This window comes from the organism of the source record quoted next, assembly GCF_019968985.1.
Source record: "MAG: Porospora cf. gigantea B chromosome Unknown PgB_NODE_36_length_59954_cov_119.657, whole genome shotgun sequence".
In the NCBI taxonomy this organism is placed as follows: Eukaryota; Apicomplexa; class Conoidasida; order Eugregarinorida; family Porosporidae; genus Porospora; species Porospora cf. gigantea B.
In genome coordinates this window covers 1-26188 of record NW_027178963.1, presented here as the reverse complement: position 1 = coordinate 26188, position 26188 = coordinate 1, and the positions used below count along the sequence as shown (strand labels likewise).

The following is a 26188-nucleotide window of genomic DNA, read 5'->3' as shown; positions in this document are numbered from 1 at the left end:
AATAGATTCATACATTCGGGGGAATTATTTTCTGTCCAAGAAACGTACGAGTGAATTTTTTCTCTGATTTCTTGAAACAATGGTACTAATAGCGAATTATGGCGGAGGTTGACACGGTGGTCAACGACCTCCAGATCTTCCTCAATCCCACCAGTCACGCAGTGGGAATGGCCACAACGTCCGGTGTCATGGAGCCGGACGAAAAAGTGAAAGCCGCTGCCCTCCAGCGAGCGGCGGCAACCATGGTTGAAGAGGACTTCAATGTAGTTGACGTTCTGCTCGTGTTCGATCACCTGATAACCAGCCGAGTGACAAGGGAGCGCAGTGAGGCCATCAAACACTTTACCACCATCATCTCCCAATTCGACGGTGGCACATTGCTGGCTCACGATCCTCTGCGAGTCCTGTTTCTGGAACTGAGCCTGTTGCATGTGAAACTGCTGTCTAGCGACGTGCAGACGACTGACGCGAGCCTGGGGTTCTTGGTGGTTTCTATGGAAATGCTTTGCGCTGAAGAGGCGCGACAGCTGCTGCACGACATGCCAGACGAAACTTCTGCAGCCTTCTACGGTTTTGCAGGCGAGTTGGTCTCAGTGATTACGAAGGAGATCTACATCGGCGCATTTGGGCAGCTGACGCGGTTCAAGGCATTCTCGATACTTCTCTGTCTGCTTACCGACTTTCCCGACGTTGTGAGGCAGAAGTTGCAGAATCCGGTGGAGTGCTACATCAGACAGCTGGAGGACGAGAGCTCGCCGAAGAACATCGGTCTAATCTTTCGTATCTTGCCCGCCTTGCTCGAAACCTACTCCGATCTGCTCATGCCAGAAACTGCTGCTAGAGTGGCACTCAACCTTTTCGCGTACTTTCCGATTCGCTTCACTGATGCGTCTAAACGGGGGGTTGATACGCTCCAGGACCGTCTGCTCGCCTGTATGACGGCTGACGACATTGTCAAAGTGGCTGTGTGCAACCACGTCTTGAAGTATCTTGAGGTCGAGGCAGCTGGTCTCGAAGGCATCATGACAGAGGACACCCTCTTGAACCTGATCGACACCCTCAGATCGCTGCCGATATTGCTGCGTGGGACCAGACCCGCCCTCCTCAAGTCAGCGATGTCGGAGCTGTGCAGGGTCTTCCCTCACTTCGTAGCGTGCTCTCAAACCCCCAGTGACCTCGCCGCCGCCTACGCATCCGCTGCAGTCTTTCTTTTAGAGGAAGCTAAGGTCGCGGGGTCATCGTCGGCGCGGCTACGGTCGCTCGTAGTGGGGTGCATGGAGAGTCCGCTGCAGCAGCCGTTCCTACACCTAATGAAGATGTGCTCTGACCGGTTCTTCCGCTGTGAGTTGACCGACCACTCGTTTGAATTTCTGCACCACCTGGTGTCCAACGCCTTAGACAGCATAAAGGCAGACTCCGACATGCTAGCCTCCGTCGTCGGACAGATGATGACCCTGTTTTTCCAAAACATCGACAGCTGTTGCACGTCAGCTCACGTCGCCGTCTTATCCTCTGGAGTCCTTCGTCTTGTCGGCGTTCTTCAAGACGTCACTGACTTGAGTGTCCTCAACCACCACCGGTGCTATCTGTGTATGCAGATGGAGCGGGTTCTGCAGGTAAAAGGCCTCGGCTCGACCGCTGGAGAGATCCTGAAACTCATGCGAGCTGACGGCGTGGTGGACCCGTTGATGTCGCTGCAATTGGCGCTGTGCAGCTGGTCATGCCAAAAGTGCGCTGACTCCGACGCCCAAATCGCGAGGGCCGCCTTCACTGGCGACATTCTGCGTGAGTACATCTATCCCAACGCCGAGAGAGTCCTGCTCCCGGGCCCACGGCTGGAAACCGCCGAGCTGGACTTTGAGCTGCTCGGAAATCTAGTGCGGCAGAGATGCGATTTACTACTGACAGTGGTGGACGCTATGGAGACCACTGCCGACTGGGTACGATTCCTCACCGGTCTGACTGCCCATACTGTTGGGAAGGACTTGCGACTCGCTCTGTTGATCCCCGGCTTGGGCAGGCTGGCGTCGCAAGGGGAAACATCCAGCGAGTCAGTCAAGTTGCTCGAATTGGTGGCACAACTGCCGATGGTCCTGAATGATGCAGACACTGGAGACCTGGAGGTCGTCTTCGCCGATCTGCTTGTCATGTGTCTGGAGGTGGCCCACGACTCTAGCACTATTCGCGAGGCGCTCCACACGGCCAGCTGCTGGTGCTCTGCCGACCTACTATACTCAGTGGATCTGTCGCTACCGCTATTCGTTGACTTCGCGATTGCAAAGGGTCCTGAGGAGGTTGTGAAGCTGGTACCGGTTGTTATGGCGGCCGGCGCTGTGGACGCTGGTGGTCTTCGGCGGTTGCTGTTGTTTGCGGTGCTGAATGGAGCTTTACCAGTGTCGGACTTGCAGAGATTGCTATCACTGGGGTTTTGTGCTCTGCTGCGGCAGCGAACTGCTGTACCTTTCCTCCGCCGTCTCATCACAATTGACACGCCACCGAGTCCCCATTTCCCTGAGCTCCGCAAAGCTCTGACGACTTCGACGTGTCGCCAACGGTTGGCGACCGTCGTAGGCACCTTGTGGTCTGTATTAATGGACGTACCCACAACATGTCAAATGGCTCTGGCCGCTGTGACGGACACTATGGAAACTGACTGCGCCGATGCGTTAGGCGTGGCGGCTGTCGCAGTGTCTGGGTTGACAGGGTCCCTCGCTCTGCAAGCGAGCAGGTTCGTCTATGCCACCCACCCACAAACTACGAACCAGCTGCGAGTTCTGGCCTCGTGTTTGACTGCTCTACCTCCTTGGTCACTGGTTGACTTTGCCCAGGCAGCGCTAAGAGTGGCTACGACTCTCGAGGGGGCTGATACCCCACTTGTCACGACGATTCTGATATTTTTTAGCGCCCTCGTGCACACAGAAACGAGAGAACTAGACCTAGACATCCCTCGCGCGTACCACGGCAAGCTGAAGCGGTTACTGGACAGACAGACTGCGCGAGTCGCTGCGGCACACGATACACTAAGATCTTGCGTCTGTGACCAGATACCTCTACTGGCTCGACTTCCAGAGCTGATTGCACATTCTCCGCGGAGCGAAGCTGCCTTAAGCCTGGTCTTCATCAGTCTGGAGCTCGCAAGTCGGTGCCCCACTAACAAGGCCGGTTCTGTCACGCAACGTGTGGCGAAGAACGCTTCTGTCGTTCTCATTATGCACCGCATGCTGTCCTTGACGACTGAGGAACGGACTCGTGGGCTCATGCGCCGTGCCATGAAGGAGATGAACTTCACGTGAGATGCGTCGTTATCTATCTTGCCCCCTTTGACTCACATGTGATCAAAAAAATATTGGAATTCGATGACGTCTCGGACTCGTCGTCGATCGGAGATCGACCAACTGGTGCCAGACAGCTTACAAAGGACGGTTCAGGCTAACGATGCATTTTTCAATGCGCTCGGTCTGGAGAGGGTGTACATGGACCTTCCTTCAGAAAAGGATTTCGAGGGAATCGCACACCGGTGCACGTCATCCGCTGATATGATTGGTACATCAGCAGACGACATGCCTGCTGTAATGGCGTCGGTGTGGCCTCTTCAACAGCCTCACATACGTGAAATGCAATCAAAGGACAAGCAGCAGCTGCACAACTCCACCAAAGAAGAAGTCATTGACCTCCTGAAGGAGATTAGCGAGGAGGACCCTGAAGGGCTGTTCTTCGTGCTGGCAACAAATGAAGGGAGCTGTGACAGGCCACGTTACCGGCCTGTCCTTGGAGCTGTTGTTCAGCTCACCGACGACGAAGAACGCAAGGTTCGACTTGCTTTTGCGAGGACAAACTTCTTCACAGGAAAATTGTCAGACTGCATGCTGACGGAGCTCTGTCAGCAGTTTGCCCATCGCGTATCCTACGAAGCCATGTGTTACGAGGAAATCAATATGCATTCTCTTCACGAGGAAAGACGCCTCGAGCTGAAGGCACAGCAGAAGTCTAGAGTGCTGACAATATCCGATGAGGAGTTGATGCACTTCCCGAGGGCGTTCGTTTTCTCACTAATCGAGGATCTGGACCTGGTTCCACATCTTGAAGTCTTTCGTCAGCACGATCCTGACGAGAAATGCAAGTGTATGAAGCCAGCGTCGAAAAAGCGTGAAGAGGAAATCTCAGGCGAGCAGAAGTTCTGGGGGGCTTGGTTCAAGCGTTGGGCCGCCGCATTTGGCAAGGGATGCCGCCAAGCTTCCCCGTCACAAGAGCTGTTGAACTTCTTCACCAAGGAAAACAGGGTGATAGCTAAGCGCTTTCGAACTGAGGGCCGTGATGGGCCTCGAGATATGCCATCATCCAAACGACAGAAGGTTGTTGACGTGAGTGACTAAACTCAAGCATGAAAACGGTTATTGCTGATTAATGGCGTTGTTGAACATCCTCGAGAGACAGCGGAACTCCGTGGCCGGCATGCTGTCCTTGCGTGGCGTGGGGCACGACGTAGCTGGGTTCGACAGCCAGCAGATGTCGTGGAAAGTGCTCATATACGACCAAAAGGGCCAGGAAATCTTATCCACCCTGATGAAAGTTGGGTCCCTGAGACAGCACGGGGTTACTCTCCACATGAGCATCGATAGGTGGGGTCCCTGGCCTCATGACACAGTCACCGCGACCCGATTTCGGATGTGCCGGCTGCGTACTTTATTGAACCGACGGAGAAAAACTTACAAAGGCTGGAAGAGGACATTTTACATCGCAGTAGCCGCAGCCTGCCGATGTATCGTCAGTTCTATGTGAATTTTATTAGACCCGTGAGTAGCCTGCAGCTCGAGACGTTGGCACGGAACACCAGCGCAGCGGGAATGCACACGCTGGTCTCTCAGGTGGTGGATCGCTACACGGACTTCGTGGCCATAGGCGCTCATACTTTCCACCTGAACCAGCCCGGGGTATTCAAGACGCTAATGAGCCATGGAGCGGACTTGGAGGTGGAGGCGGTCATCGAGCGCATCACTGTCGGGCTCGAGAGCGTCTGTAGACAGTTGACCATAATGCCCGTCATTCTGTGTCCGCTCACCGAGTCGTCGCCTGCCAAGGTGATCGCATCGCGGCTCGCGGGCCGGCTAAGAGACGCAGTGGCTCAAGCACCTCATATGCAGCAGTGGAAAATGGTGCCACTCGTTGTTCAGGACCGCATCGCTGATCTTGTGCCGATGTTACAACATGGTTGGTCCTACCAAACACTTCTTCACGACGTCTTTGGCCTGCACCTAAATCGGGTCACGGTACCGGGAGCTGATGGAGGAAAGGACTCGGTTTACGACGTTGACGGTACCGATGCCTTCTGGGTACAGTACCAAAACCTTACTTTCCCTGAGACTGCTACAGCCGTGGACACCGCTATGAAGGCGTTTAACGAGGAGCACCATAAGGTCCGGGCCAGCAGTAGCACGAACGACCTTTCCGCAGCGCTAAACGCGCTTCCCGAGATCACCGAAAAGGGAAGGCTGTTGATGAAGCATACCAGCCTGGCGTCCAGTCTGCTGCAGGCGGTCAAAGACCGCCGCCTAGACGAGTGAGTGCGAACGCGCTCCCTAATCAGAGTGGTGGAGTTAGAGAACTCCTCAATGGGCAGTTCATCCAAGGCCGAGACGTACATCAAAGCCATCCGAAATCTGTCTTTCCCAATGAAAAGTGATCTACAGAGGTGCATGCTGGTGTATCTCCTGTCTCTGGGGAACAAGCGGACCGAGAAGCACGTCAGTGACGCAAAGGGTCTCTTCCTGGCGCAGGGAATTCCTCTGGACTCACTGAAATCCATCGACAAGCTGCAGGATTTCCAATCGCTCATGGCGGCTCCGGCCCCCTCAGTTGCAAAAGGCTTAGATCAGTTGGGCATCAAGATGGATCACGCCCTCCGCCTCAAAGACCAGGTGCTGGACGGCGTTCGACGCCTCATCCAAACACCACGTGTGCCTTTGCTGGCGAATGACATTGGCAAGCTCGCACGTGACCCCGCTGCCGTCAAAGACTACGAGGTGCTGGATCCTCTGGTGCCTGCAAGGACTCCGAGTTTCTCGACCGTGGTGGTGTTCGTTGTGGGGGGAGGGTCCTTCCAGGAGGCGCAGGTGCTGGAATCTCTGGAGAACTGTAGGGTCGTCTACGGTTCGACGTACATGGAGAGACCTGACGAGTTCGTCAAAATTCTCGAGAGCATCTAATGACTGTAATGACTCTTTTTTCCTAATGACTTCGACGGCCTGTGACACTAGAGAGGACCAGAGTCTTGGGTTGCGAGCGATAACCTTGTCCCTTCCCCTAGAGGTAGTGCCGCTGTTCATCGGTACAGGCGGATCGAACATTAAATTGTACCAAGAATGGCCAGGTATCTCTACTGTGGAGGTGAAGGAGCAGGAGGTGACAATAAGCGGCCTAGTCGGCGCTGTGCAAACTGTGAGTGAGCAAATCCAGCTGTACCTGGAGCAGCACCACGTAGGAAGACTGGTCGTTCCCCCGCGTCTGCTTCCGTTATTGATAGGCAAAAAGGGAGTGACTCTCGACAAGTTTCGCAGAATGCGGGGCATCAAGAAAATCGATGTGAGCGGGAGGTGGCTTGTCCACAGATGCAGCAGGGTCACGTCGTGGTACTTATCGGTGGCCGCGAAGCCGTTGCCGCGGCGAAGAAAAAGTTAAAGGCCGTCTTACGGAGCCGCTCCACTTACACAGAACGATACATATTTTTGCCGGCGACTGTACTGTCATGCGTGCCGAACCTACTCCTCTTTGCGGCGAAGATTTCCAGTGAAGACGAAGACTTTGCAGTTTGCAAGGCTGTTGGCAAGGGAACACAGGCTCTGTATGTAAGCGGGGAGGCCTCGGGGGTGAAACGTATGACTCGTTGGATTTTTACAACGCTTCGTAAGATGGTGGGCATGGACGAAGTGAAGTGTGTGGAGTTTGCGGCGAAGAGACATCTAGCAGACGCCGTTGCGACTGTGGTCGGTGACATGCCTGGAATAAGATCGGCAGAATTCCACGAGGGCATCGACGGGCAAGAAAGTTTCATCAGTATCAAGGCCCCATGTATCGTGGCGGACAGCCTTGTACTGTGGGCGTACTGGTGTGATGCTATGTTATCTAACGAAGCCTAGACCATATCGCTGACATCTCAACGTTAGGATACAAAGAATTAACGAATACTGACCAATGCTGACTAAAGTTTCGCCAAGTGCGACTGAGACTTGCTCTCGCCTTGAGAGTTTAGTCAGGCTATTCATCTCGCGCACACTTTTCGAGCGGCACATGCCGGCTGACAGAGGAATTCTCGTCAGCTTGGTTCGCCCCGACATGCGGATTCAGCCAGCGAGGTTTCACTTGAACCCGACCCTTGAGTCGTGGTGCCTTCGGAGCACCACGCATCCGCTTTTTCTGGTGCAATTCCTCGAGATTCAGTTCACTGTCCTTTATTCCCACAGACATCAGGAGTTCGCGCACTGGTTTCCCTATCTACAGAACCGTGACGATATCGACCTGTTCCTTGGCCTACGCCACATGAACTCGCGGGGCGTGTGTCAATCTGCCCTTCTGAGGTTCGGCACTCCGGGCTACGTGGATTTGTTCGAGAGCGTCCTGTCTGTGATTCGGTATATGCCCAGGGCCTCTGACGATCTTCACCGAACCCGTGCCACCGCCGTACACGAAGCACGGCAAGATACGACCATCAAACGGAGCGTTCGGAGGAAAGTTGCCGACATGAAAGTGCAGGGGTCAGCGACAGTGGAGACATATGAACGTTTCCACAGCGACTTGGAAGACCGGGCATGTGGTCTTGTTCCTGTCGAACGGGTTGAACTTAATGAATCTGGAGAGATTTCTATCGAGTTGAGTGCCGCCAAGGAAGGAGCGGCGAAGTCAAAGATCGCGAAGCCGAAAGCAGAGATGACAGAAACGGCAAAGTCTAAGACTGCAAAGCCGAAAGCAGCCAAAACGAGGAAACCTAAAGCTTCTAAGTTGACCACCAGTACTTCTAGAGCAAGTACGTTACCCCCCTCCCCGGTGAAACCAACTGAACAGACGATAGGTAGAGGCACCTCCCGGTTGACCAACGACTTGAGTTCACAGAGCCGCTCGTTCAAAGAGATTCCACGAAAGCCGTCGTCGGTGTCAGTGGCGTCTCTCTCCCCTGGAAGTACGACCACCAGCCAGCCGCGATTCCATCCTGGACGGGCTTTGCCGTCAGACAAACGACATCATCAGCGCACCGACTACCTTTGCTGCGGCTGCAGATGCTCTACGTGCATTGCCAGCAGCGACCGCGACAGGTCGATACGCGTACTCTCCGATCTGGACGACGAAAACAACTGGAAGTATCATCATCGTCAGGCCGTCGTGGGACATCTCCAACACGTAGGCGGTGCACTCGACCGGATCAAGGAACTTCTCCTGGATCAGTCCGTTTCGAGCTCCCTACCCTCCGACTGCCTCCGCAACTACCAGGTTTTCCAGAACCCAGGCCTGTCCGATCGGCCTCGTATGATGGTGGACCGAGCCACGTCCATGCGTCGGCCATGTCCCACTCAGGTACAGCCATCAACGTCCACCTGTAGCCTCCGCCTGCACGCTGATCATGACGACACGTCGCTCGACTCCCTTAGGGTATTGGGATTCCCGCGGATGAACAGCTCCGTTGAAGTTTATCGGACAGGGGCTCAATTATCGGAGATCGACTACATTGGCGCCCGTTTCTACAGTGGAGGGCGCCAAACTGAGGAAACAGCGCAGGTCGACACGCGTGGAGTGAACTCGTCCTGCAGTGACGTCTTCGTGGCAGATTATCCAGTCGACCACCCTAACGAGATTTACTACAACAACGAGGCCACACCTAGCGTTCCTGAATACGTGGATCACCTCCTCTACGGCATTGACGAACACGAGGTAGCTCAGTGGTGTCCGGCGCCAAGACACAACAAATCCGTCAGCTTCAAGGAGCCTTCTGCTGCGACCTCCAATACCTCCACGTCTGGTGACACAAGCATTTCGTCGACCCACGAGGCGATCTGGGACGTCTCGACTCTGCCCACGCTGGAGACGTCAAGGATATCGCTGAACCCGCACTCTGGCATCATCCTCTGCTTCAAGTCCTCCGGTCGCAAGTCGATTCTTAAAAGGCCTGGGCACTCCACCGATCGCCCTACGCAGAGCGTGAGAACGAAACTGCCATTGAAGAAATCATTGAAGGAGACTCTGAATAATAAGGGATGGAGATCTCCAAGAAGTTACGATGCCTCCGTACAGAATGCCTCCTTCCAAAGTAACCCCTCCAACAGCACGTCGTCTGATATCCAAGCGCAACCATCAGTCGAAGACGGCGACTTCTTCGCCAAGGCGGCAGTTCAGGCTACCTGGGACGTGGAGTCTTCGAATTCGAAAAGGACAGACACCCTCGCCTCGGAGTATAAGGCTCACACTGACTCTTTTTTTAACTGGGGCGTTGGTCGTCGAGCTTTGGAATCCAACCGATGGGATTGCTCTGATTCCAACCCCGTAATCGAGTGAGGTGTCTGAAGAACCGGCATACAGCTCTTCGGGGTCAAACACCATGGATATCAGCGACTTAGAGAAGCAATTGCGGTTCGCAGAGATTAAAAAAACACTCACGAACGGTGAGGTCGCAATGAATTGCCGACGCAGAACGCCTCCACCAGCGAAGCCTGGAGCTCCCAAGGCCCTGCGTCAACTCCGCCGTCCGATCCGAGCATATGAGCGCCATGGTGAGCGAGATGAAGCATTTCACCCAGTTGAGTAGGACTCTCACAGCGCAAAGGGAGGCGTCAGCCACTGCGTCCGACAGTCGATGGTGCCGCCGAGACGGCCAGAAAGCCGAAGCAGGCAGGCTGTTCCAGAGCCTGGAGTCCCCAACGCATCATTGCTCGACATTTAAAAACAACACGTATGCGTGACTCAACCGTAATTGGCCTTATTAACACCATGCTGTGTGGCAGGAAGGGGCTGATGGAGCTGGCAAAGGTGGGCCGGGACGTGAGTGCCGTGGGCTGCGATAGTAGATTCGCGCTGTTCTGGAAGCCTACGACGAGAAGTGGGCTGAGTTGCGATCATACAATCGAGCCAATCTGCACATCTTAGAGCGGGAGGAGGGGCGAAAAACAGACCGGAGGTATGCGGTGGGTGACTTGGAGTGTCTGCCACACAGACGGCTCTGGAGTCCATGGACCTAAAACACTTTTACGACTCTCGGGGCAAAATTGAATGTGACTTGGAGTGTCTGCTGAAGAAAATGCACCGACTTAAACAGCACTTGGCAGACCTGAATGGACACCACGACGCCCGTAGTGATCGTGCAGGCTTAGTGGGTCTCAAGAAGGATGTCGAAGTACGGTACAAGCGAGGCAAAGCATTTTATAAGTGCGGCGTCAGCAGCGACAGCACTGAAAACGAAACCCTCAAGGTTGCGGACTCCAATGCACAGTGGATAGCTCATTACATTCGGAAGATGCACCAGCAACTCGATGGGTTCGAGGGCGAAATCGAGTCGGTGAAAACAGTGAGCCTGCCTTTGCTAGCCATATCAGTCCGCTGACCCGAAATCTCGAGACAGGACGGACCAGCTCCAGGCCTTCAAGGAGTTGCACCACGAACACATTCGCAGGCTAGAATCGCTGCTACGCGTACTACGAAACAGGACGGGCTCAGTATCTGCTACAGCCCTGGAGGAGCTCAAGGACGCACTGCGGCCCTATGTGGAGGAGAACGAGTCGCTGTGCTGCGTTGTGACCGACGAGGTGTATTCAGATGTACTGGGCGATCAGGAGGCTGATCCGCCATGCTTGGGGTCACACGCGGAACCTGCGACTGTGAAGCCCCTCTCGCACCTGACAAGGGTGGAGGCTCGTAGCGCGGAGGCGAGGCCACGTATGGGACCAGGGAGCCAGGATGGCACGCCTTCTACGGCTACCTCGCATGCCAGTCCCCCCCCTACCAAACACAAACCAAAACGAGATTCAGGCATTCTCTGGTCCACCTTTACAAAGTCCGAGCTGGCCGACTTCAAGGACCCAGAGGCGGTGGCGGAGTCCACCGCAGTCGAGTCCAGCGGAAACGACGGAGAGGACAAACGCGAGCGTGTTCTCCATGGGCAGATGGATGTCGTGGGGGTGAACTGGCAGCCACGACCTGGTAGCGCCCATCAGGTAGCAGTGCGCTCCGGAGAGTCGGTGGTCGTTTATAAGTGCGTGTCAGGGTGGTCGTACGGGCTACTGGCGGACGGCCGAACGGGCTGGTTCCCTGAGTATTGTGCCAAGTCTAGGGATGGAGGCCCTGACTTGCTTCGCGAGCTTGAGGGAGAGCCGGACATCGCTGCTCCCACTAGACCACCAAAACCCCACGAACCCCACGTCAACAGCTACTGGACCTTTCCCCCACAGTCTCGGCCGCTGCAGCTTCACAGGGAGGATAGCGAGGCCGCTTGCCGGAAGGAGGGGTTGATGTTGACTTCAGAGGAGGGCTGGTTATCTGACTACATGGCTGACAATCTGGATGCATTCCGGCTCGACGAACCGGCCACATTGGAGTCTCAAGACGCCAATGACCTCCTAATCTTCACATGGAGCAGCATTCTGGCCAAAGAGACATCCCCCACCGTAGGCGGCTTCGGCGTCCCCACACAGACGCTGGCCTCAGTCGAGGACGTCGTCAGGCGCGCCCTCCTCCGTTGCCAATCGGAATCCGCAGGTGGCGCGATGGTCACGTTCTTGAGGCGAGCACAGGGGATGGTTGAAGGGTTTCGGCTGTAAAAGGCGCGATTCATTGTTGACAGGCAACTTAATCAGTCAGGTTTAGTTTTCGTGGTTCGTCAGTTTACCATTGTGGCCAGTGAACCCTACACACAGACATTGAACAGTGTAAATGAGGGTCCACAATTCCTTAATTCCCCTCTTAGATGATGTCGTTGCGCGTAGTAGGCGCGACTGTGTCTTTCGTCAGCGCCGTCGCTGGCTGTTATGGACCCAGCCTATTACGTCGCGTAATGGCACCAAGAAAAGACTCAGCATGCTGTTCCAACAGAGAGCGCTGCATGGGTGAAACGGGATGTCTGGCGTTGGAGGAGTCTTTTCCTGTGCAATTGTCAGCCGCTTTCGCCGGCGGTGTATGTTTAACTGTTGGAGTCAACGCCATCATCGAGACTGTGGCATCTGGTCCTGAGAACGCGACCGTGCTCGGACTTGTGGTAACACTGACAGTAATACTGCTTATAGGTTTGGAGGCGGTAAGTGATGCTGCCCGCGAGGCCTTCGCGAAGAAAGCAAACGCCGAGGAGGACTGGAGCCACCCATATTCGTACCAGCAAGAGTGAGCCGACAGGGCCCCAGCAATCAGCTTTCCGAACGACTACTGCCACGCGGCCCAGGTGGTCAGTCTCACGAACCCTGTGTGCTTCCCCGAAGCCCAGAGCAAGCCGCTGCTTTCACGAGCCGACAGTACGGAGGCTCACATGCATTTCCACCGACATTCAAACGACGCTAAGAGCGTGAAGGAGATGGTGGTGGCGCTTTTTCTGTTCACCCTCTTTTCTGTCCATAGGTGAAGCAAGGCATATTGCGGAATGCAGCCTCTTAGAGGGATTCGGAATTGGATCTGCACTGCAACTCAGCGTCCAGAGACAATTGGTGTTTGGGGTGGTTTGCCACAAGTTCCTCGGCGCCTTTGCGCTTGGGCACTCACTTCAGCTTGGTCGCTTCACCACACGATCCTTTCTGGTCTTCGTTATGATATTCGCGTCCATGACACCGCTTGGAATTTTGGTGGGCTGGCAGCTAGAAGGGCGAAACACGCTCTCCAACTGCCTGACAGCGGCAGCTGGTGGCTCATTCATCTTTGTCTCCCTTCATGAGCTCCTGTTCAAAGTTCTTGAAGGCCCAAATACGTTCGGTTCGCGCCTGCTTCTCATGTCGATGGCATGCTCAGGGGTAATCTTGATTTGGATGACGGAGAGCTGAACGATGCTTGCAGGCCCGCTGCAGTCGCACCCCAACGTCTAAAGTGACAACTGCAAAGCCAGAAATCGCCGCCTCCAGTGTCACGAGCTTAGGTGATGATAGGAATCATATGCAGGCAAAGCATCAAGACATTCCATCTTGTGAGATTCATCAGCGAAAACAGATGCCTGCCGAAAACCGAACCACAAGTCGCCGGCTCCATCACGTCTCTAAAGAAATCTTACGCATTTGATACACTGAGGGGCAGCATCCGTACCACACTCGGCAACGTACTCTCCTGCATCTTAGAATGCAACAGCCATCAGAACAATTGGTCACGATCCATTTTGGTGTCTCCCTTCATGAGCTCCTGCTCAGGGGTAATCTTGATTTGGATGACAGAGAGCTGACTCTTGTTTACGTGCCCGGCGCAGTCGCGCCGCAACGTGTAAACATGTGAAAACTGTCGCGCCAGAAATCGCCGCCGAGAGCACCACGACCTTCGTGACTCGCCACGTGATGATAGGAATCATGTGCAGGCTATAAAACATCAAGACATCCCATCTTGTGAAATTCATCAGCGAAAACAGATGCCTGCCGAAAAACTGAACGACAACTAGTCGGCTCCAGGCCCGAGCCAGCGGGCACATCTCCAAAGAATTCTTACACATTTGATATACTGAGCCTGGCAGCATCCGTACCAGTAAGTCGTGGGCAGCCTCGTCCCGTTGGTACGGCAATCGTATGAAATACCCACACTCGGCAACGTACTCTCTGGCTGCAAGGCTGTGTGTGAGGCCTGAGCACTCTCACCCTCCGGTTTCAAGAACGTACTTTATCTCGTTGTCGATCGTACCGTTACATTTCGCATCCCGTCTAGACAGCGACATTATCTTTCTTGCCTTGTTTTGTTTACCGTAACCACCAGAGCGTACATCAAAGAACGGCCGAGGGAAGAGCCTGTGGAAGGTCAACTGGGCCTCTCCGAGCACGCCTCTGAGTCCACTGTATGTAGAAGTTGCAGTAATATTCGATAACTGCACTCTTAGAATAAAAGGCATGTTGATCAGGACGTCTGCTTGGGCGAAGTCGGGTTTAAAGAAGGGTAGTAAAGCGGAAGTCCATCCCTCTTTGGTGAGAGCGATGTTACCGTCTAGTGGGAGCAAAATATCGGCGCCAGCGGCAATCATCAGTTCAATCATATGGTTGCGACCGCGGTTCTGGTTGGTCATGTACAGCACCGGTCTCGAAACGCCAGACCACCGAACCCAGGACAGGCCAGGTACATTCTGCTTGTGTCTCACATATCTTCCTACGTCAAAGCTAAGAGTGGACGGTCCAGGTTTCCCTTTAAGGATCGCCTCGTCCAAAGGCAGTCGGTCAAACATTGCGTTACGTCTCGTGAATTCATTCACCAGCATGCGTTCTGTGGTCGCGTTGAGCACCATATTGATGAGGTTCAAATTGAGAAGCTGCACTGGCCGCTCTGTGCCTCCGAGCGGCAGATTGTATAATCCGTCTGGCAGCATATCTGAGATCCTTGGCAAGTTTAACTCGTACTGATCTAGTCCTTGGAACGGAAACGCCACGTTACCGAACAGCCGACCTACGATTACCAGCGGGATTTCACGATTGGTACTTTGGAAGGCTAGAGGGATCGTGGTGTTCAGGGGTACGTTTACCGCCGGTCCAGAGCCGGACACCCAGATGCTAGGCTCGGGGATTATTTGAACCTCCGAGGAAACGACTTCTATTGGCGCCCACGCGGCTTGCACGTCCCTCCAGGTGACAGGAACGAGGAGGAAACTTACGCATCCAATCAGCGCTGTTAGCGTCAGCAACAGAGAGCGTTCCAGCCGCATGCTCGGAAAAATGCTAAGAAATCTGTAAATGCTTTCTTGTCCACCCTTCATATTTTGGCATTCTCATCGTGTCCACATTTTTCTCATTTACCACCCTTTGCTGCTTCTCAATGAATATTTGACATTCTCATTTCGCACCCGCTGCTTCTTTGAAATGCACATTTCATTTCCCACTTCTAGAGTTCCTCTCTTTGCTGCATACCTCGTGAAGTTGAATCTTCGAAGTCCTGGGATATGTCTTCGAGAATGTTGTGGTCTGTGTGTTGGGTGCGGCCCAGGGTCCGTTTGGAAATGAACGTCACGAGACGCGACATCAGCTTACGGTCCTCCACCAGCACTTCGAGCTCTATCAGGCGATCCTTCAGCGCGTCACCCTCCAGCGTAATTAGCGCTTCATGCACGTTCATTACGTGTTCAGTGCGCCTTCCTGGCAAAGTAACCACGTGTTCGACAGCATGGTCGACGGCCTTTTGCACTCCGAATTGCTTCCATGAGGACCAGCTCGTGGGATCCAATCCCATCTCGACGAACAGCGCTTCAAACGTCAACCCGAAGAAAACTGGATGGATTTGGGGCGGGAAACTCACCTCTTGCGTTACCAGTTCCCGCTGCAGTCCCAGCTACAGTCCCAGCTGCAGTACCAGCTGCAGTCCCAGCTGCAGTCCCAGCTACAGTCCCAGCTACAGTCCCAGCTGCAGTACCAGCTGCAGTCCCAGCGGCGAACCCGGCGCTGTCCGCAACCGGCGCCACTGGGGTGTTGCCCGGAAGAAGTGAGTTGCGCACCTTGTACGTCGGCGCTCTCGTAACTTTAAAGGACTGGGTGGGTTCACGCCTTGATTTAAACATCCACATGGCGCCGCCGGCGACTCCGCCGAGCACCGCTGCGCCACCTACAATTGCCGCAACCGTCCTATAGGCCACAGGTGTCGTGCACCCCCGTCCGGAGACAACGGTAGAGTCGTACCAAGCAGTGTGAGGGTCCCGTAGCAAGCGGCAGGTAAACGATTCGATGTTGAATTCGAAATGCGTACAGTGGCGTCTCTCGTGGCAGTAGGTCATGCATGACAAGACACCATCTGCATCAAGCACAAGCAACTGGTCGCCATCCAGTGCCGTCAGAGGTTTCACACATAGGGTGCTGATTACGGTGGTTTCCCCAGCGCGCGTGAATCCGATTTGCGACGGCAGAGAAGTCGCTGACACATTGGCACCAGTGCTGGTCTGGTAGCCCGTGGATGCCGTGTATGTCTCCGTGATGGTAATAGGAGCATCCCAGATGGGGGGCCAGACGATGGGTCTGGTTTTTGTTTGAGTGGTGTCCGAATCAATGGGTTCCGTCGTGTAAGTCCCAGGCATGGTGATGGGAGTATCCCAGACGGGGGTGGGTCTCTCAGGAATGGTAATAGGAGTATCCCAGAAGACGGGTCTGGTTTTCATTGGAGTAGTGTCCATATCAGCCTCAGAGATGGAAATGGGAGTAGGCAACGTGGGGACTGCAGGCATCGCAATCGAGGCATCAGGCAAACTTGAAGTAGTAGATATAGCTTTAGCTGAGTGCGCTACCGAGGACGCCTCAGTCGTCTCGTTCTGGGACGTGGGGACTGTAGGCATCGCAACCGAGGACGCCTCAGTCGTCTCGTTCTGGGACGTGGGGACTGAGCGAAACGGCTGTGTCCAATCAAGCGGGAAGCCCACGAACAAAGTCGACGTCGTCACAAGGTCCCCGTCCCATTCAAAGGGAAAACCGCCAGTACTGTCAAAGAAGTTCTCGGTGGATCTGAGTCAGTCACCCAGCAATAACGCACCCCAAACGAGAAAGAGCAAGAATCGTTATTAAAAGCATTAGAATTGCTTTTTCAGAAAGCAATAAAAATGCTTTTAGGAAAGTTTGTCATTCTTGTACGTAATAGAATAGTCACTTCCTTGAACGCTTTCAGTTTCACTTCGTTGGCTAATCAAATACTTAAAATTCAGTCGCATAAAGTCGCATCATTTAACCCAAGTGGAACATTTCTCGGGGTCGCACGCGTCATGATGTGCGCCGCAAAACTTGGTGGTAAAGAAGCAGTCAATGGCGCAGGTGTCGAAGGCAGCCGTCTGATAAGTCGCCCTCGAGGAGGTCCACGCGCTCTGACGGCTGGCGGAGGCAATGTGATCGGCAGTGATATCCACCCTTCCGGGAAGGCTCGCGTAGGAGTCGATGTTACCGTTTCCCAGCCCAGTACGAATGGCGCCTGAAATCTCAGTGCAAGATCTCTGGGATTGGCAGATGAAGTTGCCCGCCATTGACGGCGCGACGTTGACAGACCTTACGTTCATGTCGCGCGCTAGACCTCCAGTGAACGCCCCGTCACCGACGCGAGGGCTATTAATCATAACAAGGTCCACCCGAACCCCGCTAAGACCTGCTTCGCGAAACGCGTCTGCCAAACGCCTGGCAACTGCTGCGGCGGAAGGGCCTCCCCAAAGCCCCTTTCCCGCAATTATCACACGCGGCACCACCGCAGCGTCCACGATTCCGAAGTCGAAGTCCTTGAACTGCTGTACCAGGAGGGTGTTAAGGTCCGGCGAGAGGCTGTTGGAGACCGCAGCTCCGCCCGCGTGAACACTGCCTTCCACAGTATTCAGCAGCTTCCACGATAGCTGCGTAGAGTCACGGAGGTAACCTTCGAAGTTATTCTGCGCGTCGGGGAAGACGACCAGGAAGTTGGTGTCGTCCTTCTTGAAGACCGACGTCAAGTGCAGAGGACTTTGGTGAGAGGGATGCTCGTAGAAGTAGTTGCGAACAGTCTTCCAACCCGACATAGCGTCCTCCAAGAAGGAACTGTACACGCCAGGCGCGCAGTGGTACTCCCAGTCTCTGTAGAACATCACCTTATCGATGGCCGCGTTGAGCCAGTAGTAAGTGCGGCCTTCGGATACTGCGATGTCATCCGGAATCACTGCTGGACTACCTGCAAAGTAGGACATGTCGTAAAGCTCCAGATCGAAAGGCGACACCCCCGCTGTGCTGGGCGCCGCACATAGCTCCTCCACCACGAGACCGAAATCACCACTGGGGCCTGGGTGGGAACTGCAGTAAGCAGTAGGCACCCTGTGCTCCAAGCAGCCCGCTGCTTCCACCAGCCCTCTGGTCTTGTGGCAGTTGGCCTTGTCCAGTACGGTCGCAGAGCAGTCACAGACACCCTTGGCAAAGGACCACTCTCTCCCACCCTTCTGGTTGAACAAGGCATCCCTAACTGCACAATCAGAATAGTCCGACTCCGAAGACGAGGGACTGTTCTTGATCTGGAAGGCGAGCGTCTTCTCGTTCGCGTTCTCCAACTCGGCGTAGTCCTTGAGGCCCACTAGCGACTGCAAGCCCGTGAATGCTCTGTAAACGGGGTTAGACTCCATGGTGAAGGGCGCCTTCACGCCACAGCCAGCGATGAAGGGTGCCACGGGTTGCTCTATGATGAGGTTCGTCAACACGTTGCGCACTCCATCATTGGTCTTATACGGCAGTCTGGCAGCAGTCGCTGCGGCGGCTAGCAGAAAGGGGTGCATTGTTAAAATTTAGGCGGTTTTTATCAAGCATACCCCACCACATTCAGCACAGGAATATGAGTCATGGTTGTGACTGTGGTTGTCTGGAGGACTTGGTACCAGCCATACACCGGCTGGATGTAATATCCCCACTGAAATGCTAGGGAGGGCCAGCGGTACCTAACTTGAGGCAACCGTAGGATCATATATCCATATTTCGCTCAGAACACCCAAGCGCCTAACAGCTTGGCGCAGAGTCAACCTTAACGGCTTTATTAGCCATTATGACACTTGAGGACCTAGGAGTCTTCCCCGATCTCCATAGTACTTTTCGCCTTTACGACGAGCTTTACTTTGAGGGGGCACTTAAAGGTGTCGAGGTTCGGTGGTCCCAGCGGATGACCCTGTGCGCTGGTATCTGTGTTTGCGAATCTGGCGGCTATTGCAGCGTACGGCTGTCCGAGCCGCTTCTAAAATTCCGTTCGCCCAGAGAGGTGCGGGAGACCCTACTCCACGAGATGATCCATGCTTTCTTGTTTGTACGAAAGGGCAATACGGACCGGACCGCACACGGACCCGAATTTCTGAAACACATGCACAGAATCAACAAGGAGACGGGTCTCAGACTGTGTGTGTACCACTCATTCCACGAGGAGGTGGACTACAATAGGAAGCACGTCTGGAGATGCAACGGGCCGTGTCGAGAGCGCGGCCCCAGATTCGGATGGCTGAAACGAGCAGTCAACAGGTCTCCAGGGCCGCAGGATCCGTGGTGGCAGGGCCACAAGTGGTCTTGCGGCGGAGAGTATGTCAAAGTCTCCGAGCCTGCAAGGCCGAAAAGTGCCTCTAAAGTGAGGCCCATGAATGTCGACGCACCTGTAAGACCCAAAAGTGCCTCCAAAGTTAACCCTAGCATTCGTAAGAGCCCCACACAGGGAACCACTCTTGACTCGTTAATCCGAAGGGGCCAGCCTCGACGACCACGTATACCGGAGCACGTTCTGCTGAGGTACGAACGTTTAGGCAGAACGGCTGAAGCTTCGACTGTGAATGAACAATGAATGAGTCAACGGTCGAGAGCGATCCGTGTGCACTCAACGGTCACTGTGTACAGGTAGGTGCACTAATGGCCGACACTCTAACTCCAGCACAGCTAGACGAGTTGTGGACGTACAGCCCAGACCAGTGGCATCCAGATGCGCAGGTCGCCTTGCATCATTTGATATTTCCGAGTCGCTTCACTGAGGACGGTGAGGAAGAGCCGCTGGCCTTCACTGGTCTGGCCTGGTGCAGCATTGATGGATACTACGGCGGTTGCTACGGTTTTCAGCACTGGGTGCCATTCTACGCCTTCATTCCGCTATGCAACGTACACGGTGACCCAAACGGCGACGCGGCTCGCCTTGTAATGGCTTCGGGCGACATCGATGTTGCGGAGGGCGGGTGGACCTTTCTTTGGAACGAGACCGGCTGGAGGTTCGTAAGGTCCATTGCGGATGACGAGGGGCCGTTAAATTTCTTTCTTGGCCCCGCGGACCAAAAAAATCGGCGGGCTTTGCTGATGGTCTGGTCGACTGCTGACCGTATCTGGCTGGGTCTACTGCACGAAGACTACAACCGTGAGCACGCTGCAGGCCGCGTTGCACAGGCCGTCGAGCGGTTCCGCGTCGCCCTACGGGAGGCAGACTCCGAGGAGGCAGAGGACTACCAGTGGTTCTTTTGGGAGCCGATGAAGTACTCCAGCGATGTGGCTGAACTTTACTACATGGGCCTCGGCTCCGGTGAGAGCTACCTTGAAGAGGAGGAGCCGTATGCGGAAGAAGATTATGCCTCAGAGGGTTGGGGAAACATTTGATCTGGGACACAACTGGGAAGTTCAACATGTGGAGGTCTCCTTCGAGAGTCTCAGTAGTAGTTGCATGGGTCCAAGTTTTGAGTAGGGCGCTTGAGTCGTAATTCGATTTCGGGACCGCGCAGCAGCAGCGTGCTCGTTTTAACTTCGACGCAGTTGATGCCAGGGCCTTTGGACGCGATCAACTGTTCTACGCGTCTGAAGTCGGGCAGTGCCTGGCGTCTCGAAGTGGTGAACGGTGACACTCGTATGATGTGACTCCGAGGTGAAGTCGTATCGACGAGAGCCAGGTCGGCTGAGATGGCGTTATCGACCATAACGTGAAGGGAAAACTCTCCGTCAACAACCTGTTGCAGGATGAACACAGGTGGCGAGGCAACGCACTGTTCCGGCAAAGGCCAGGGCGTTCGGGCAGGTCCCACGGCGACACCCGTTAACTCCCACATCCCCTCGAAACTTGTGTTAAACTCGGGCACGTTCCGATGGACGTCCTCTGGTAATGTGGGCGTTGCACTGATGGTCACCGTGGCACTTCCTGCGACATGTAGGCAGGGCACAAGCTGCTCATCTTCCAGCACTTTCACTTTGAATGCGGTGCCTAAACATCTACCGTTGATGAAGAACACGACAGTAGCTTCAGGGCCCTCTCGCGTTACAAGGACACCAACCACGTCGGTTGGCCTTGGAGTGGGTCCGTAGTGAGGGAGCAGTTGCTGGGAACCATTTGAGAGGTTGCCGTTGTAGAACATCCCCTTGGTGAGCCTCCCAAATTCGTGAGGTTCCACCACACCGATGTCAACGAGTCCCTCGCTGCGATCGATGGTGGCCTCGAAGTAGAGGTCAGTGGGAGGGATCTCAGTCACCACACGTGCGTTCACAGGGACCCCGAGCCTCCCTGCGCGCAAGTTTACGGTCGGTCCTTCTGCGACGACGACCGAGTCGCAGGACTGATCTCCAACCCAATGCAGCTCCACGTTAGCCAGTGGGTTAGCCTTGCATAGCAGCGCCGGTGCGAGCAGCTGCCTGCGTCGAGAGTCGAAACCAACGCGCATCTTTCGGATAAAACACGAATGTGACAATAGTTCAGACTACACGTTGAACATGAGCTTAGGTGGTCAACTGAGCATCTTTTGGAACCCCTGAACGATTTTTGAGACCGCCTGCTCAGACTCACGCTTCCGATCGGACTCCCTCTTTCTGGGGAACACGAGGTCGTCCGTCTCGTGCTGCCGCCGCCGCTTGTTGGCCTGCATGGCCTCAATCACCCGCGAGCACTCGGACACGAACACACCAGTGCTTTCTCGTGCGTGTGGTTCGGAAGAATGGCGGTTCTCATCCGTCCGATTACTCATTGCTGAAATCCTGCGGCTGCGGCGAACATTTGCAAATCGACCATCTTCGCGAATGATTTCCGTGGCCGGCTGGGGGGTGGGGCTGGGTAAGTCGAGCGCGGTAGGCTCAGTACGCACCTGTCTGGGAGATGACTTGTCTGACTGGTCTCGCGGAGACATGCCTCGAGAATCCAACACACTCTCGGTGACCATTACGTTCTTAATGTTAAGGCAACCGAACGAGTGAGCCCCTCTTGGAGCACGCGGAGAGCTTTCGACTCTAACCACTCCCATTGTACACCTTCTTTGTGGCATTATCTCCTCGACAGTCTCTTCTGACCTAGGGGAGTTGAAGTGGGAGGGTACGGCCATGCCTCGCATCTCAAAGTCCTCACGCGACCAGTCGTCAGCCTCTGCGCGAACCACTGTGCATCTTAAACGGGATGAATCCAGAGGCTCCGAGGAAACGACGGCCTTTCCGTGGTCTGTGAGCACTGACCTGAATGTTGAAGGTAACCGGCCACAGAGTGGATAGTCTTCGAAGTCCAGCGCCTCGCAGTCAAAGTAGTACTGCTGTCGGTCCGCGCTGACTTTCAGTTTGACTGGCTCTGGCTTCACAGAACCGAAAATATTGCCCATTGAAATGACAAATAAGAATTGAACAAGGGGGGCATCGAATCCAGACGAATCCTTTCACAGTTAATAACGATTTCTATGTCAGACCTTGGTCTTTCCAAGAAGGAAATCGACGAGGCCGTCAACCTTGAGAAGCTCTACAGTCTGGTGGCAAAGACAAGGAGTTGTCAAAAGTGTGGCAGTTCTGTGAGCCGCGAAACTGTCGAGTATTACTCAGCCAGTAACGCACGTGAATACCGAGGCCTGCCTGCTTGTCTGTCGCCGGTGTGGCGGAAAGAAGGTAAGACGTGCTGGCGACGACCTCCAACGTTTCACAGATCGGCGAAGAGCGAATTAAAGCCAAGGATATCGCGGCACTCGAAAAGAAGCAGGGCAGTCGACGCAGAGAACCTGAGGACTCGGATTCGGAGGAGTCAAGTACTACACACTCTGAGACACCGAAGCTGAAGAAAAAGAAATTGTCAGGGAAGAAAAGATATTCAGAAATACCTTCTACTATTCTATCTGAACAGAAGCGATTGTCACGAACCAGCATGGTGGATCCTTTTGATACGCCCCCTCAAGTACCCGGAATGGCTGGCCTAAGATCCCCTGCACCTCCCTACCAGTGGCCCCAAGCGCAACCGGGGCCCTGGCCGCAATGGCACCCTCAGCATCCCATGCTGTACTCGAACTACGGCCCACAATTTCCAACGTTCGACAGTCCATTTCAGCAGTACCGGCCGCCTCAAGCTCGACCCCTAAGACCGCGCCCAGGCCCCTCATTGAACCCTTTTGCACCGGCGACAACAAATTTTTTTACGCCACCTCAAAACAACACGCCTTGGTGGCGCTAAATTCGATTTCGTTTCGCTGGTTGGGCCCAGTCCACGTTGATGATGAGATTCTCGAATCCGAACCGCTGGAACTTCGCAATCGCTGCTGCGCCATGAGACCTCTGTCTATAAGTGACGAAGGCGAAGCCCTTGGACTGTCCGTAGTCATTCTTGGGAATAAACACCTTCTGCACCGGACCCACTGTGGACATCAGTTGATGCAGCTGCGCCTCCTCCACGTGCTCAGCCAGATTGGTTACGCGCACCGTGCTCTCCTCCCTATCAGCGAACCCGCGATCTCCAACTGTGATTTGCTTCGCGGACGAGGGCTTGTCCCCTTGAGTCAGGTCAGAGGGCTTGAGGTCTTCCTTCTCCAGTAGATTAAACAGTGACTCCAGCTTGTCAACCTTCTTGCCGAACAGGGAAACAGGCTCTTGCGTTTGGACTGTGAAACTCGAGAGCTCAGAGTCTAAGAGGCTAGCGGCAGCCACTTTCTCTCGAAATATCTCCACCTCGTTTGGTGCCAGCGCCGGACGACACTTCTCTTCGGCAGAGGCGAAGTCACGCTCCTCCACTCCGAACCCTGGCAGCTCTCGCCTACGTATCACTGCGGCAGAGACTTGTCTGGACCGCACTCGTCGCTCAAAGACCTCCTCTACTTTGAGTCTTAGCCCGTCAACGACTTCGATCCTCGTTCTGATCTCCGACGCAGCCATCGCTGAAATGCGAGAATTTCGGGGCCCTCCTAACTGATCTGTATGTATTGCCCAACTCACTTGCTCCATGCGCGTCTTACTCCGACTCTGACATCCCAAATTCAAGTCGAGGACGATGTCACATGCCTATTGGACTTGGCGGTGAGTAGAGGTGGAATGCCTCGATCTGACCTCAGGTTCGACTTGTCGTTGTACGATAGGAGTGATGTCGCCTCGGTCGAGGAGTTCGGCCCCATTCAACAGGCACTACCGAAGGCCCTTCATGCCCGATTCCTTCGAAAGGCATTGCGGCAGCCGCTGCCAACGACGAGATTCGGTTTCGCGACGAGCAGGTCGTGGATGGTGTACCACATCCTGCACGGACTGCAGCTGTTGGAGGGGGAAACGTGAGTGGCCGACATTTCACTTTCATACGAAATTATTCTGACTGCCTCCAGGGCACTACGCCGAGTGGACATTACGGGGATCCGCTCCTACCTCTTGTCCACACACCATCCCTCTGGCGGCATGTCTGCATCACCACCCTTTCCGCCACACGTGGCCTCCCAGGTATGATCAACTACCGCTTGGCGGCTAATCAACTTTTCCAGTACCCAAACGTGATGAGCTGTCTCATCTTGCAGGCCCCTGAATGCCTCGACCGCCGAGGGATCTTGTCCTTCCTTTCTTCAGTGAAGAACCCTTGCGGCTCTTTCCGAATGCAACCCGAAGGGGAGACCGATATGCGAGGCGCGTACAGCGCAATAGCCGCCGCGAAGATCTCTGGCGTGCTCACGAGCGGGCTCAAGAGAGGCCTACCGGAATACATATCCCGTTGTCAGGGTTTCGATGGCGGAGTAGGTGGAGTACCAGGTGCAGAGAGCCATGCGGGCTACACATACTGCGCTCTGGCGGCGCTGAAGCTAATGGATGTCCGGCCACAGACCTGCTTCAACATTGACACGCTTCTCCGATGGCTGCGAAGTTTGCAGGCAGGCATCGAAGGCGGGTTCAAAGGTCGCCCGAACAAACTTGTCGACTCCTGCTACTCATTTTGGGTAGGAGCCGCTTTCGCCCTGGTTCGCGAGGCCACCGGCGCAGATCACTGTCTGTTCGACGCCAAGGCATTAGAAAACTATGTGCTGTTTGCCTGCCAGCCAGCTGTTAACGACACGCCCCAAGAGTCCTCTGAGCTCGTTCCAGGCTTTCGAGATAAACCCGGCAAGAAGCCTGACGTCTACCATACTACTTACGCGCTCAGTGGGCTGGCGGTGGCCCAGCAAGAAAGCTGCACCGGTAGACATTTGGGATTGGCACCCGTCGATCCGAGTTTGAATGTCACCAGAGAGAGCTTGTCACAGTGGAGTCAGACCGTAGCCAGTTTTTGTGCCGCAAAAGGCCTCTCTCTGATTCACGAAGAGAAGACCGACGTCGATGTTGAGTCTATGTGGTTGGTGTAAAACCGGCAAACGACCCAAACCCCCCACCCCACCTTTGCAGCACCGTTTTCGTTTATACCCAATAATGTGGTCCACCTTCAGCCACGTCTTCCTGCCTTTTGGAGTGGTGCTGTCACTTCTCCTAGTTACCAATATTAGCTTCGTCGAGAGGGCTGCCGCGTATGTAAGTCGCCTAAAATTCAAGACGGGCAACGTTAGCTTTTCGCTGCCGTTCATCATCTTCGTCATTAGTGTGGTCGCATTCGTGGTGGAGTCGAAGCACCTGCATCGTAGGGAGTTCGGGCCCTCCGTCACAGGCCTCGCGTCATCTGCCCTGGAAAAGACAACACACAACAGTTTCAAAGCGAGTCTATTTCGGCACCAGCGTAACTGGTGGATCTCGGCTTTCACCATGTATGTCTGGCTGTAAGCAGAGCGGTTGAGCACACACAGAATCGTATGGCGACTGAGCCATATGAGAGTGAAGTCCAAGTGTGTCGTGGTCGACAAGACAGAGTGAGAAGCAACTAATCTGTTAAGAGTTTTATCCGAGTATCACTCGTGCGATCGACGCCTCACTAAACAAACACAACAGACATCCCAGCAGGTGTCGTCTCAGACGCTTAAATCGACGTGTCCTGTACACCAGCCGTTTGTAGCATGAAATGGTTATCAACAAGATGGCTAACGTGCCGTACCACCTGCCGAAGATAGTCTGGGGTGTGAACAACATTGGAGGCCGGGCGAACATGGCAAAGGTCACCATAGCGCATGATTTGATGTACCCGTCCATTAAGTCTTTGGACGTGAGGTCGATGGAGAGCAGCTGACATGTCGTAGGCGCTGATGCTGGCCGTCTGAGTAAGGCAGGCAGGTGAAGTGTTTCGTCATGGCCAACCGGAGCCTTGGTCGCGTCGGGGACATACGCGGGGCTCTCGGGGTCTGCTACACACCGCAGAAGTATGCCGAGCCTGGCGGGGTGCTTGGGCGGAAGCTTACATACTAGTCTCATAATTATTTGCGATATGAGAATTCAACCCGTCCGCTATGTGAGGCACC

General features: G+C 54.6%; 19 protein-coding genes across 28 annotated transcripts; 12 read left to right on the top strand and 7 right to left on the bottom strand.

Moving 5' to 3' along the window:
- Positions 1–98: 98 nt before the first annotated feature.
- KVP17_003650 (uncharacterized protein) lies at positions 99–3293 on the top strand (the record flags this gene model as incomplete). Its single annotated transcript, XM_068521201.1, has 1 exon — positions 99–3293. One exon carries the CDS (start codon positions 99–101, stop codon positions 3291–3293), a length of 3195 nt encoding a protein of 1064 aa, XP_068374921.1.
- Positions 3294–3356: 63 nt separating this feature from the next.
- Positions 3357–4373, top strand: KVP17_003670 (uncharacterized protein; the record flags this gene model as incomplete). The annotated part of the gene is made up of 1 exon (XM_068521237.1): positions 3357–4373. The coding sequence occupies one exon, from the start codon at positions 3357–3359 to the stop codon at positions 4371–4373; it is 1017 nt and encodes a 338-aa protein (XP_068374955.1).
- A 31-nt stretch (positions 4374–4404) lies between these two features.
- On the top strand, positions 4405–6203 carry KVP17_003655 (uncharacterized protein; the record flags this gene model as incomplete). 3 transcript variants are annotated; one of them, XM_068521211.1, is made up of 3 exons in its annotated part: positions 4405–4619; positions 4646–5557; positions 5585–6203. In XM_068521211.1, 3 exons carry the CDS (start codon positions 4405–4407, stop codon positions 6201–6203), a joined length of 1746 nt encoding a protein of 581 aa, XP_068374930.1. The 3 variants fall into 3 exon arrangements, with proteins under 3 accessions (XP_068374930.1, XP_068374929.1, XP_068374931.1); XM_068521210.1 differs by lacking the exon at positions 5585–6203 and having other exon boundaries at positions 4646–5561; XM_068521212.1 differs by lacking the exons at positions 4405–4619; positions 4646–5557 and having other exon boundaries at positions 5610–6203.
- A 25-nt stretch (positions 6204–6228) lies between these two features.
- Positions 6229–7133, top strand: KVP17_003654 (uncharacterized protein; the record flags this gene model as incomplete). Of its 2 annotated transcripts, XM_068521208.1 has the most annotated exons (2): positions 6229–6579; positions 6606–7133. In XM_068521208.1, the coding sequence occupies 2 exons, from the start codon at positions 6229–6231 to the stop codon at positions 7131–7133; spliced, it is 879 nt and encodes a 292-aa protein (XP_068374927.1). The 2 variants fall into 2 exon arrangements, with proteins under 2 accessions (XP_068374927.1, XP_068374928.1); XM_068521209.1 differs by lacking the exon at positions 6229–6579.
- Positions 7134–7188: 55 nt separating this feature from the next.
- Positions 7189–9941, top strand: KVP17_003651 (uncharacterized protein; the record flags this gene model as incomplete). 2 transcript variants are annotated; one of them, XM_068521202.1, is made up of 3 exons in its annotated part: positions 7189–9533; positions 9562–9644; positions 9673–9941. In XM_068521202.1, the coding sequence occupies 3 exons, from the start codon at positions 7189–7191 to the stop codon at positions 9939–9941; spliced, it is 2697 nt and encodes an 898-aa protein (XP_068374922.1). The 2 variants fall into 2 exon arrangements, with proteins under 2 accessions (XP_068374922.1, XP_068374923.1); XM_068521203.1 differs by lacking the exons at positions 9562–9644; positions 9673–9941 and having other exon boundaries at positions 7189–9537.
- A 28-nt stretch (positions 9942–9969) lies between these two features.
- KVP17_003671 (uncharacterized protein) lies at positions 9970–11792 on the top strand (the record flags this gene model as incomplete). 2 transcript variants are annotated; one of them, XM_068521238.1, is made up of 4 exons in its annotated part: positions 9970–10008; positions 10047–10163; positions 10193–10543; positions 10572–11792. In XM_068521238.1, the coding sequence occupies 4 exons, from the start codon at positions 9970–9972 to the stop codon at positions 11790–11792; spliced, it is 1728 nt and encodes a 575-aa protein (XP_068374956.1). The 2 variants fall into 2 exon arrangements, with proteins under 2 accessions (XP_068374956.1, XP_068374957.1); XM_068521239.1 differs by lacking the exons at positions 9970–10008; positions 10047–10163 and having other exon boundaries at positions 10208–10543.
- Positions 11793–11938: 146 nt separating this feature from the next.
- On the top strand, positions 11939–12995 carry KVP17_003661 (uncharacterized protein; the record flags this gene model as incomplete). Of its 2 annotated transcripts, XM_068521224.1 has the most annotated exons (3): positions 11939–12348; positions 12376–12579; positions 12608–12995. In XM_068521224.1, the coding sequence occupies 3 exons, from the start codon at positions 11939–11941 to the stop codon at positions 12993–12995; spliced, it is 1002 nt and encodes a 333-aa protein (XP_068374943.1). The 2 variants fall into 2 exon arrangements, with proteins under 2 accessions (XP_068374943.1, XP_068374942.1); XM_068521223.1 differs by lacking the exons at positions 12376–12579; positions 12608–12995 and having other exon boundaries at positions 12074–12352.
- A 353-nt stretch (positions 12996–13348) lies between these two features.
- KVP17_003656 (uncharacterized protein) lies at positions 13349–14836 on the bottom strand (the record flags this gene model as incomplete). 2 transcript variants are annotated; one of them, XM_068521214.1, is made up of 2 exons in its annotated part: positions 13349–13760; positions 13788–14836. In XM_068521214.1, the coding sequence occupies 2 exons, from the start codon at positions 14834–14836 to the stop codon at positions 13349–13351; spliced, it is 1461 nt and encodes a 486-aa protein (XP_068374933.1). The 2 variants fall into 2 exon arrangements, with proteins under 2 accessions (XP_068374933.1, XP_068374932.1); XM_068521213.1 differs by lacking the exon at positions 13349–13760 and having other exon boundaries at positions 13784–14836.
- A 176-nt stretch (positions 14837–15012) lies between these two features.
- Positions 15013–16679, bottom strand: KVP17_003658 (uncharacterized protein; the record flags this gene model as incomplete). 2 transcript variants are annotated; one of them, XM_068521219.1, is made up of 3 exons in its annotated part: positions 15013–15395; positions 15424–16613; positions 16642–16679. In XM_068521219.1, 3 exons carry the CDS (start codon positions 16677–16679, stop codon positions 15013–15015), a joined length of 1611 nt encoding a protein of 536 aa, XP_068374938.1. The 2 variants fall into 2 exon arrangements, with proteins under 2 accessions (XP_068374938.1, XP_068374937.1); XM_068521218.1 differs by lacking the exon at positions 16642–16679 and having other exon boundaries at positions 15424–16447.
- Positions 16680–16825: 146 nt separating this feature from the next.
- Positions 16826–18382, bottom strand: KVP17_003664 (uncharacterized protein; the record flags this gene model as incomplete). The annotated part of the gene is made up of 1 exon (XM_068521229.1): positions 16826–18382. The coding sequence occupies one exon, from the start codon at positions 18380–18382 to the stop codon at positions 16826–16828; it is 1557 nt and encodes a 518-aa protein (XP_068374947.1).
- A 263-nt stretch (positions 18383–18645) lies between these two features.
- Positions 18646–19422, top strand: KVP17_003667 (uncharacterized protein; the record flags this gene model as incomplete). The annotated part of the gene is made up of 1 exon (XM_068521234.1): positions 18646–19422. One exon carries the CDS (start codon positions 18646–18648, stop codon positions 19420–19422), a length of 777 nt encoding a protein of 258 aa, XP_068374952.1.
- A 65-nt stretch (positions 19423–19487) lies between these two features.
- KVP17_003668 (uncharacterized protein) lies at positions 19488–20216 on the top strand (the record flags this gene model as incomplete). The annotated part of the gene is made up of 1 exon (XM_068521235.1): positions 19488–20216. One exon carries the CDS (start codon positions 19488–19490, stop codon positions 20214–20216), a length of 729 nt encoding a protein of 242 aa, XP_068374953.1.
- A 50-nt stretch (positions 20217–20266) lies between these two features.
- Positions 20267–21265, bottom strand: KVP17_003666 (uncharacterized protein; the record flags this gene model as incomplete). The annotated part of the gene is made up of 1 exon (XM_068521233.1): positions 20267–21265. The coding sequence occupies one exon, from the start codon at positions 21263–21265 to the stop codon at positions 20267–20269; it is 999 nt and encodes a 332-aa protein (XP_068374951.1).
- Positions 21266–21328: 63 nt separating this feature from the next.
- Positions 21329–22183, bottom strand: KVP17_003672 (uncharacterized protein; the record flags this gene model as incomplete). Its single annotated transcript, XM_068521240.1, has 1 exon — positions 21329–22183. One exon carries the CDS (start codon positions 22181–22183, stop codon positions 21329–21331), a length of 855 nt encoding a protein of 284 aa, XP_068374958.1.
- An 829-nt stretch (positions 22184–23012) lies between these two features.
- KVP17_003662 (uncharacterized protein) lies at positions 23013–23711 on the bottom strand (the record flags this gene model as incomplete). The annotated part of the gene is made up of 1 exon (XM_068521225.1): positions 23013–23711. One exon carries the CDS (start codon positions 23709–23711, stop codon positions 23013–23015), a length of 699 nt encoding a protein of 232 aa, XP_068374944.1.
- Positions 23712–23867: 156 nt separating this feature from the next.
- Positions 23868–24101, top strand: KVP17_003660 (uncharacterized protein; the record flags this gene model as incomplete). Its single annotated transcript, XM_068521222.1, has 1 exon — positions 23868–24101. One exon carries the CDS (start codon positions 23868–23870, stop codon positions 24099–24101), a length of 234 nt encoding a protein of 77 aa, XP_068374941.1.
- A 161-nt stretch (positions 24102–24262) lies between these two features.
- Positions 24263–25150, top strand: KVP17_003653 (uncharacterized protein; the record flags this gene model as incomplete). 2 transcript variants are annotated; one of them, XM_068521207.1, is made up of 1 exon in its annotated part: positions 24263–25150. In XM_068521207.1, the coding sequence occupies one exon, from the start codon at positions 24263–24265 to the stop codon at positions 25148–25150; it is 888 nt and encodes a 295-aa protein (XP_068374926.1). The 2 variants fall into 2 exon arrangements, with proteins under 2 accessions (XP_068374926.1, XP_068374925.1); XM_068521206.1 differs by having other exon boundaries at positions 24410–25150.
- A 64-nt stretch (positions 25151–25214) lies between these two features.
- Positions 25215–25559, top strand: KVP17_003676 (uncharacterized protein; the record flags this gene model as incomplete). Its single annotated transcript, XM_068521248.1, has 1 exon — positions 25215–25559. One exon carries the CDS (start codon positions 25215–25217, stop codon positions 25557–25559), a length of 345 nt encoding a protein of 114 aa, XP_068374965.1.
- A 114-nt stretch (positions 25560–25673) lies between these two features.
- KVP17_003678 (uncharacterized protein) lies at positions 25674–26141 on the bottom strand (the record flags this gene model as incomplete). Its single annotated transcript, XM_068521250.1, has 1 exon — positions 25674–26141. The coding sequence occupies one exon, from the start codon at positions 26139–26141 to the stop codon at positions 25674–25676; it is 468 nt and encodes a 155-aa protein (XP_068374967.1).
- Positions 26142–26188: the final 47 nt, after the last annotated feature.